A 10,605-nucleotide genomic window follows, 5' to 3' on the forward strand; every position below is an offset into this window, starting at 1 on the left:
GTGACACGGCGCGGAGGGCGCGGCCCCGGCTGCGGCAGCTGGACGCGCGGCGGCGGCGGCGGCTGCAGCGGGGGGAGCGGGCGGGCGGCGGCGCCGGGAGCTGCGTGCGGAGCCGCCCGGGCGGCAAGGGCGCACCTGGCTGCGGCGCGGCCGGGCCTGACCGCGGGAGCAGGAGCAGGCGGCAGCGGCAGGAGGATGTCGCAGCCGCCGCTGTTGCCCGCCTCGGCGGAGACTCGGAAGTTCACCCGGGCACTGAGTAAGCCGGGCACGGCGGCCGAGCTGCGGCAGAGCGTGTCGGAGGTGGTACGCGGCTCGGTGCTCCTGGTGAGTGCGGGGCGACCGGGGACCGACCGAGGGAGGAGGGAGGCGGGAGGCGGCGCAGGTAGCCGGGCGCGCCGGGGCCGGGCGCCTCTAAATCGGCTGCGCTGGATCCGCGGGATTTAGAGGTTGTGGGGAAAGAAGAAGAGGGGGTTGGATTGGGGAGAAGAGAAGATCCTGGAGGGTCAGCAACTCGCAGACCCTTCCCAAGTCCGCGTGCTCTCTCCCCATTGCTGCCCCTTCCCTCCTGGGAATTTTCCTCCGAGTGAGATCGCCCTCTGCCTCAACTCTCCACCCCGCTGTATCTACTCGGCCGCCTGGGAAATTACTTTGCTTATCCCCTACCCCCGTCCTTCCCGCAGCCTGCCACTCTTGGCGTGTTACGGAGGGGACGGCACCTGTGGCGGGGACCGGCGCGGAGAGTGGAGGTGGGGTCTTCCTGTACCAGTCCGCCAAGAGTGGGCGATAGCCCCCGAGGATCCCTAGGGTGGGCTGAACTTCGGGATGTAAGGGGTTCAACATTCTCTCCTCCTCCTGGTGCCTTAAGCTGGCATCTTAGGGTTTGGCCGCCTCTTATGAAGGCTTAGGGGGCCCATAGGAACTAGTAGTATTTCAGCATTCGTGCAATTACTGTGAAGTTTGGAGATTTGAGGCAGGCAAAGCAAGCAGCCCAAGACGAATCTGGCCGTGGTGGAATGCCTTAAACGAATAGGCCTCAGGACGTGAGGAAGATGAAGTTTTAAATCAACTCTTCCACAGCTAGAGCTGGTCCTGCTGTATTTGGAAAAGCAGCACACTCATGGCTGGATGGTGTGGGAGTGTAGCTGTGTATGAGCAGGAGCGAGCTCTGCGGGGCAGCTGGAAACTTTTAGCCGCTCCTTGCATTCATTGTCCCAGTCATTTGTTTTCTTAAGGGACTTGTTTGTGGGTAGGTGACTTGTGCTGTTTGTTGGAACATTGCGAGAGAAGATGGGCCTTCAAAACGATTCTCTGGCTTCTGTGGTGCTGTGTGTGAGGGGTTGTCCAGACGTTCTGGGTCTCTAAACATAGTGAAGCTGATTAGTTGATGGTAAGGAGTAGAGCAGATCATAACCTGGCCATATCTTCCAAAACCTCAGCTAACATCTGTTGCTTTGGCCTAAGTATGACTGCCTGCATCTTTCTGACTTGCCAATGAGAGAGCATGTTAATGATAAAGCCCACAACCTCTGTGGCGTCTTTTCTTTTCTCACCTGGAACTTTAAAAAATATATATTTATTTTTTAAAATAAATTTTTTGTTTATTTTTATGTGGTGCTGAGGATGGAACCCAGTGCCTCGCACATGCTCTATCAGGGAGCCACTAACCCAGTCCCTCACCTGGAACTTTTTAAACTGGGGCCTGTTGTGGTCATAAGGGTTTTGAGGCAAAAGAAGAGTCCATAGGACATTTTGCTGTGCCATAACAGACCCAGCTGAAGAGGAGGAATGAGTTTAATAAGACATTTAGATAGAGCATAGATGTGCCAACACAGGTACTACACCTCTTATTACTGATATACAGCAGTCCTTGAATATACGTCCTTTCTGACAATGGATGGCCTACCGATAGTGACCTAGTATCGTCCATTCCCATATCCATACACTTCTGCTGTTACCTCATGACATTTTAGTAGAACATCCCTTCTCCCTGGACACCCTTAAGCATGACCAGATGCCTGGCTGGTGTCTCAGTTCTTAGTCTTATCTGCCTATGATCACTTGTCTGATGGAACCTGTGATGAAACAATTATAAAATGCAGGAAAGCAGTGGGCCTACTCAGGTGCATGAGGGGCTCCCTGGCTGAGTGAAAAATGTATTATAGTGGTTCTGCATTGCAGAAGGAGAAATCTGGGAGAGCTTACAGACACTCAGAATTACCCATAAACCTCCTGCCCCTCGCCTCCTACCTGCTATTCTGCCACTTCTTGCTGCTCAGTGTGCCAGGAAGTCACAGCAGGTATACCTGCCACATAAATTCTGGCCTGTCTCTGTTGAATAAGGATCTAAGAAAGTAACCCTGCTCCTCTCTGGAGACAGTGCTTCAAACCAAGCCTTACCTTCTACCTTGGATAGAAGTATTATTACTCTGCTCTGTCTCTTTGATAACTTGGGTCAGCACTAATACAATACCCATAGCATAATAAATGCTCAATGAATATTCTTAACTAGCTGACTAATAAAGTAGTTCTGCAGATGGCCTAAAAAGAAATTAACAATGTGTGGGTTTAATTATATCTTCCCACACTTCAAATATTGATGAATGGACCGTTGTGAGATCAGATCAGAAACGATGAAATTAAATAGTTCAATGGGTAATAAAGACTGTCATTAAAGAATAAACATTAAAATATGAGTGATATGTGTTCATATAATTATCATTTTTGATAGCTTCATTTTTCTTGGACTCAGCTTTATGTGCCTTTATAAATTATTTTGCATTAATATATATGACAAACTTGAAAATAAGCATACAAAAAAGTAGAAAGAATAATATGAACCTTCATGTTCCATAATTGAGATTCACTGATTATAAGGATTTTGTCACGCTTGCTCAATCTGTCCCAGTTTTCCTTTGTTGTTGTTGTTGTGATCTTGAGTTCTAAGCCTTATAACATTTTACCCTGTACACTTAGTATATATTATTAAAAAACCAGGAATATTTTCTTATATAATGTCATATGATACAAGTAATAATAGTTCATTGATGTGTTATTCTGATTTCCCAGATTTTTAAATAGTATCTTTGATTGTTAGTTTGTTCTAATTAAGATCCAGAAAAATTTTGCAGTCCTTTTCAAATGTGGTTTGCTCATTTGTGAGCCTTAGAATGACTTATGACTGAGAGAGCGTTCATGAGGTCAGAAGTTCTGGGTTTTAATCCTTTAGATAGTAGTTCAGGGCAGGGATTATAATTCCAGTTCTGCCCTTTCTACCTGTGCTGTCTCCGATATTATACCTTAACCTTGTAGGATCTCAGTTTTCTCATCTAAAGTAGAGATGATAATTGTATTTACCTTATAGAGTTGTTGGGAGGATTAAATGAGCAGTACAGATGAAGCATACATGCTGCCAGCTATTTAAGTTCTCTTGGAATAGTTACATTTACTTCTTAGAACCTCAGAGTTCCTGTTCTGTTAAATAAGGAGCTGTACAAGTTGTTTATTGAGGCTTTTATCCTATCAACAGACTTTCATTCTAAGCTACTTATGTAAGAGTAGTAGAAGTACTACTAGTACTATTCCTAGCTGTAGGAAAAGTAATTTATGGATTTTTTTGGTAATGAATGAGAATATTCACAAATTCAGAATTAGCTTTCCACAAATTTACAGTAGTCAGAAAGGGTGGATGTTCAAAATGTCTGTGACCCAAATAGAAAAGCTAGAAATAGTCAGATGCAGGGGTGCCTTCCTAGAATCCCAGCAACTCGGAGACTGAGGCAGGAGGATCTTAAGTTCCAGGGTGGCCTCAATAACTTAGTGAGACCCTATCTCAAAATACAAATGGTTGGAGTTGTGGCTCAGTAATGGAGCGACCCTGAATTCATTCTTCAGTCTTCCTCCACCCTCCACAATTCCCTGACAAGAATTGAGTTGTGATTTCTTTTAGAATTCCTGAAGGAATTTTTAGCTCAGGTCTTTCAGATATATTAAAGGCAACATCATAATGATGTAGATCTAAGAGAATATATCACCCAAGGCCTAAAAATATCCTTCCCCTGAAAGATTTGTGTAAATATTGTGACACTTTGCATGGGTGCTCAGACTATCTTGCACTTGGGTATTAATATGCAAGTTATCTGGCTGCTCATCTTCCTTACTGATCTTATCTTGGTGTGTTCAGCTTCAAACTTTCCTTCTATGTCAGTCCCTTGCCAAGGGTACCATTCCACACCCCTTTGAGATCCAGCAATATGAAATGAAATGACACCAAGTCAGGTCATTGCTGAATTTTTCTTTGTGTTACTGAAGGAGTGTGGATAGAAGGCAGGAAGATAATGTACTGCACTCTTCTTGAGGCCTCCCTTGTCCCGCTCCACTCCATGAACTCAAGATTCCAGTGTTATCTGAGGTAATGTGAGACCCTTAGTAGGGGTGTTCTTTGAAATCCCCAGGTAAGGTAAAACCTCATTTTGGCTGTAATTTAAAATCAGATATGTTAGTAAGCTGACAACTGAAACTCACTGTTTCTCCACCCTCTCGGAGAGTCCTAACAAACAGAAATGTCCTAAAATACAGGAAGCTGGGTGGAGGCCCATCTCCAACAAGATAATCAACAACAGGTTCTATTTCTTTGGTTCCTAGTACAATGAATATTAGACAAGAGGGCATTCGAACTAGGAGGGACAGAATTGTGAAATCTTTATCCACATATCTGAAGTCCTGCTCTAAGTTAGGACTTGCTGCTGGGTGCTGAGAATATGATGTATCAGTCAGTGGGCCCTTGCTCATGAAGGATTTATAATCTACACAGGTGGACATCAACAAAAATATGGTAACTGTACAAAGTAGCATCATTGAAAGAATAAAATATGTGGTTCAGAGAACAGGAAGGTGAACTCACAGAGAAATCATGTACTTGGGCAATGGTTTTATAAAGAATTGAATTGGACCTGGAAAATACAGAGATAAGGGAGATTTTAAAGTTTTTATTTTCTGGGAAACAATAAGAAATTGAGGGGCTAGGGTTGTGGCTCAGAGGTAGAGTGCTCGCCTAGCATGCACGAGGCACTGGGTTCGATTCTCAGCACCACGTAAATGTAAAATAAAGATATTGTGTACACCTAAAACTTAAGAATAAATATTAAAAAAAAAAAAAGAAATTGATCAAATGGTTAGAATGCCCAGGTAGGCCAGAAAGCCTACTTGGGCAACTTGGGCAAAAATGGGCAAGTTTTGCTGGGTGCGGCGGCACATACCTTTAATCCCAGTGGCTCAGGAGGCTGAGGCGGAGGAACATGAGTTCAAAGCCAGCCTCAGCAATGGTGAGGTACTTAACAACTCAGTGAGACCCTGTTTCTAAATAAAATACAAAATAGGGCTTGGATGTGGCTCAGTGGTTGAGTGCTCTTTAGTTCAATCCCCAATACCCCCTCCTGCCAAAAAAAAAAAAAAGATCAAGTTTTAAGAGGAAGGGAGAGAAGCTTTGAGAAATACAGTTGCTAAATTTGGGGATAGATTCAAGTATTGGCTGAGGACACATCACAAAACAGATTTTTTTTCTTGTCTTTTTGAAACCTGTTTTAGGACAGAGGTTTAAACCAGCCCGTGAACATATGCTTCTTAAAGAGATCTTCCCTTAAGTGTAATCCTGGAAGTCAATAATGTGACTGTTTGTATTATGCAGGTCTAGGAATGAGAAGAGACCTGTGAGAATAACCCAGAAACAGACCTATGCATGTGTAAGCATTTAGGATGCCTTGGGGGAGCAGTAGTCAAATATGGTGGGTGCACCATTCATTAAAGAGTGTTGAAAAAAATGTCAGAGCCCCACCTTACATCACACACCTAAATAAATAAATGTAAAAGAAACAGCATAAAAAGAACCAATAATCATATAAGTGTGGAGGTATTTTTAAAGCTTGAGGATACAGGAGAAAACCAATTTGGCCTAGGCTTTGGAAGTGAGTCTTGGTTTTTGCACTGTTGAGCAAAGGATTTTGAGAAACTAACTCTACCTAAACCTCAGTTTGCTCATTTGAGAATTGGGGTTGTTAGATGTTTTTATCTTAAAGAGTTTTAAAAAATAAATATTAAATAAGGTAATGCATGTAAAGTACTTAATAGTAAGAACTTAATAAATGTAAACTTTTATTATGTTCATAAAGGAAAATATTGATTATCTTGACTGTCTCTGGGTACTGCATTTATTGAGCACATATAATGTCCTAGGATGTGGGTGAGAGCTTCACATAGGGGAGATGGAGTCACCTCAAGGTAATGACTATAGGTGGAGGACCTGGGTGTTGAATGCAGGCATGGTGACTTCGTGCCCTAGGTTTTTAGCCTCCTGCCTCCCATATTAACAGAAGTCTGTTCTGTGTGTCATCAGTACCGTACAGTTAAAATCAATCAGTAAGCTTAGAAACAGCATTTGCCTTCTGGTTATTTATCCAGCGCTCAATCTCTTGCTTAAAGTTAAATTTAAAAAAATCTTACAAATCAATTTTAAAAGGAGAAACACTGTAGTAGAAAAATAGGAATCGGAGGCTGGGGTTGTGGCTCAGAGGTAGAATGCTCACCTAGCATGCGGGAGGCACTGGGTTCAATCCTCAGCACCACATAAATGTAAAATAAAGATTGTGTCTACCTAAAACTTAAAAAATAAATATTTTAAAAATTGTCGAAAAAAAGAAAAATAGGAAATGACAATAATAGGCAATTCCTCAAAGAAAGGAATATAGTTAGCCAATAAAGAGCAGAGAAAAAGTATTCACTCTTACTAATGATTAAATAAACATTAAGTAAAATAACCTGCCATTCTTGGTAAACACATTTGCAAAGATAGAAAATATATTTTTAATGATGGGGTGAATTGAGCACTTTTGTTTGCAGCCCCCCGCCCCAATTCCAACTCCAGGGCAACTCACATGGCATTTTTTGAGAACTATGGCTCTTGGAAGTGTATAACATGATGGATGGGTGGTGTAACCTTTTTGCAGTGAGGCTATATATATGTATCAAGAACCTTAAGGGGTTCCCCTGACTTGGCCAGTACACAGAACATAGTGCCTGAAATCACTGTGTTGAAAATGTGGCTTCAAGCACTATGAAATGTTCAGGGCAGAAAATGTGAACTACCGATGAACTGCAAACTATCTGAAGGTCCTAGTAGTGGTTTAAATAAATTGGAATGTGGACCATTTATAAAACCATCAGATTTTTGTATTAGAAGAATAATGACTTGAGAAAATTCTTACATGATGGCACTGGAAAGCAGTGTGTGTGTGTGTGTGTGTTAGATTCAGGCTGCTTAGGTTCCAGGTCCCCTTTGCTTTGCTACTAATGGTGTATGACCTGGGGCAAGGTGCTAAACTTTCCCCCCTTGTTTTTCTTATCAGAAAAATGGTGATGATAATAGTACCTTTTCATGGGGTAGTTGTTAGGATTAAACGAATGAATTGTTAACTCTGGCAATAAATATGGCTGGTTATATTTAAAATTACTCTTAAAGGGAGTAAAGCCCAGGTTACAAAATTATAAGCACAATATGAACCACGTTGTGTTTTTACAAAGTGTATGTGTAGAAAAAAAAGACTGGGAGGGATGTAAAGAAATAAACAAAACAAAATTGTTTAGCCACAGTATCTGATCAGGCGTGTTAATTCCCACAAAACTCAAAGATTGAAAAAAAATTTTTGGTTTTCGGACATAAGACATTCTATGTGATATGGAATGTAGCTTTGAATGAAGTTTAAAAACTGTGCCTGTCATAAAATCATTTTTCTTTAGCATAAATCCATCTGCACATCTGTTGACTAGCCATCTGCATGACGCACGTGTAGCCTTCTGCACCAACCAGAATGCCACATGTTACCAGTGTTTATCCCTTGATACGGGGTTATGGAGAAGTTCACAGTTTGTCTTTTTGATTTTCTGTTCTTTTCAGATTTCTACAATTGGCATGCATTACTTTTACTATTTTGAAAAATTGATAGGAGAAATGATTTTGAGAATGTGCTATGATAAATGGATTCTTATCACAGACCACATTTCTTATAGTCCTCAGAGGAAGGCCACTTATTTTTACAAGATAGTTAATTTAATTTCTATTGTATATTTGTCTTGCAATTTTATTTCATCTGAAAAAAAGTTGCTCAGATTTTGGCAAGTGAGGAAGAGATGAGAACCTGAGAGTCTATTGACACTCCCGGGGCTGTCAGACACTGTCTGCTCCCCCTGCCCTTGCCATTCCTGGCCGTGGCTCCTTCCTCTGATCCTGTGACCCCACTCTCTTCTTATACCTCATTATTTCATCCTTTTTTTTGTTGTTGTTGTTGGATCTGCCTCTTTATACACAGCTCCCTGGCCCCTGTGACCTACTTCTTTCCTTAGTGTCCCTAATTTCACTCTGAACCCCTTGGTTCCCTTCTGTGAAACAGGGTTATCTTGAGTCTCCTCCTTCCTCCTGATATCTCTACCTTTGACTCTTCACTCTCTCCCCTTGCTGCATTCACCGCACAGGGTCGTTCCTAAAGGGAGTCTTCTTCACCTTCTCAAAGTGTTTAATTTCACTCTGAAGGGAGCACCAGAATGTCATTGCGATTTCCATAATTTAGTTCCCCAGCACAGCCCTGCTTTTCTTTTATCCTCCCTGATACCTGTACGTGTTTCTCTTATCGGCCTCTTAAGTTCAGCATCTATGAAAGATAAGTTGTCACTTTTCATTCCTAACCTCATGATCCTTTTTGCTTTCTTTTTTTCTTTAATGAGAAACAACATTTTTTCATCACCAACTGTGAATTCTCTGTTTCCTTCATTGTTTATTTTTTCATCTCCTTTTTTTTTTTTTTTTTTCGGTATTGGGGATTGAACCCAGAGACACTTTACCACTGAGCCACATACCAGCCCTTTTTATTTATTTATTAATTTTGAGACAGGGTCACCCTAAATTGTTTAGGGCCTTGCTAAGTTGCTGAGACTGGCCTCGAACTTGCATTCCTCCTGCCTCAGCCTTCCGAGTCACTGAGATCTATAGTTGTGCACCACTGTGCCCGGCTGTTCATCTCCTTTTGTTTTGCCACCCAAGCATTGTTATCTCCATTATGTTCTGTTATATCATGAGTCATTCATTATTGGCTAAGGACTCTCAGCTGTCAGTGGCTTAAAATAGCAAAGTTTATTTCTCCCCTACACTACCATCAAGTTTACTTCTACCCCCCACTATCCCTGAAGGGTGGTCTGGAGACCAACTTCCATATTGTCCTGGACCTGGATTGGTGAGATAGCCATCATCTTGAACGAGGCATGTTTTTGTAGGGACAACCAAAATGTGGTGACTCCCATTTCATTGATTAAAGCAAGCCCAAAGGCCACATCTAATTTTAGAGGGCGGGGAAGGACAGTCCTTTCTGTATGATTTGCAAGGAGAACTTGGATCTTGAGTGAGCAACACTAAGGTATTCTGCAGCCTGGCATCCCCTTCTTTCCATCTCCTGCTCTGTCCTGGTCCCTACAGTAGCAGGGGATGGGGTCCTTCCTGTTTGGTCTCTGTGTTGCCATTCTTACTCCATCCATAAGGGTAGTTCTGAATACTGAAGCAGTGCTTGCCCACTGTCTTTGACTTGTAGGTGCTGTCCTTACGAGGCACCATCCTCCCATTCCTTACTGGCCGGACTTTTAAATGGTCCTGTGTGCCAGCCTCTCTTAAGCCCCAGGGCCTCAGCAGAAGCACTTTCCTCTGCCAGGGTCAGTAATCACCCCCTACACCCTTCCTCAGCTGCCAAGCCACTCCCCTAGGTCTCTGGGAACTGTACTCACAGTCTTAGCTTGTTCACCTAAACTAAAACCTGTCTGCCTGTCTTGTCTTTTCTTTGTACGGCTCAGCACTATTTATGTTCAGTTTTGTGTAATAAGACTTCCCTCACTAACATCTCACCATGGGTTCACCAGTGCCTGGCATATAGCAGTGGCTCAATTTTTTTTTGTTTGATGAATAAACAAATCCCAAAGATTATATACCTCATTATTTCGTCCTTTTTTTTTTTTTTTTGAGGCCCCAGTGCCCCTAATTTCTCTCCCTTTCTCCCTTTCGATCATTCCACTTTCCCAATGCACAGGTTCCATCTTATGAGTTTCTCATTGCCACCTGTGGTAAATTCAGTGATATTCCCTATACTTAAGAATTTTATTACACTTTGAGGCTGGCCCTGGTTTGCTTTAGTTTAGAAAAAGCTGGTCAGATTATCAGTATCTCCATATGATCTTTGCATAGTGTTCTAAAGAATTTCCTTTTTGGGGACCATTCATTTTTACCAGTGGCTCTTAGAGCCCCCAGATGTAAAAGAACACACTGATGTAACTCTTGGTTAGGTGTTTAGTAACTTATTTCTCAGAAGATAAAAACGAAATAAAGCAAAAATACAACTGATAAAAACCACTGGAAGTATTGTTAATTCATTGAACAATGAGTTTTAAAAACCCTCAAGAAACACTTGGATGGTAAAGTTATTTGTTTTTTTTTTTTTTACACTTTTATTTTCTATTTCTTTCCTGGCTCCTTATTCATGCATTTATTTTATTTTCTGTTTTTTTTTTTTTTTTTTTTTG

General features: G+C 42.0%; 1 protein-coding gene across 6 annotated transcripts in view; it reads left to right on the forward strand.

Moving 5' to 3' along the window:
• The window catches only part of Dock9 (dedicator of cytokinesis 9), a 281,271-nt gene continuing 270,666 nt past the window's right edge, over positions 1 to 10,605 (forward strand). For 3 of the 6 annotated variants that reach the window (XM_048800708.1, XM_048800711.1, XM_048800714.1), the window contains exon 1: positions 81 to 324. In XM_048800708.1, the coding sequence (XP_048656665.1) occupies positions 196 to 324 (129 nt within the window). In that variant the 5' untranslated portion in view covers positions 81 to 195. Of the gene's footprint in view, positions 325 to 10,605 lie in introns of all 6 variants that reach the window. The other 3 variants (XM_048800695.1, XM_048800716.1, XM_048800702.1) reach the window with 2 other exon arrangements.

The sequence above is a fragment of the Marmota marmota genome, unplaced genomic scaffold (assembly GCF_001458135.2).
Source record: "Marmota marmota marmota unplaced genomic scaffold, marMar, whole genome shotgun sequence".
Taxonomy (NCBI): domain Eukaryota; kingdom Metazoa; phylum Chordata; class Mammalia; order Rodentia; family Sciuridae; genus Marmota; species Marmota marmota.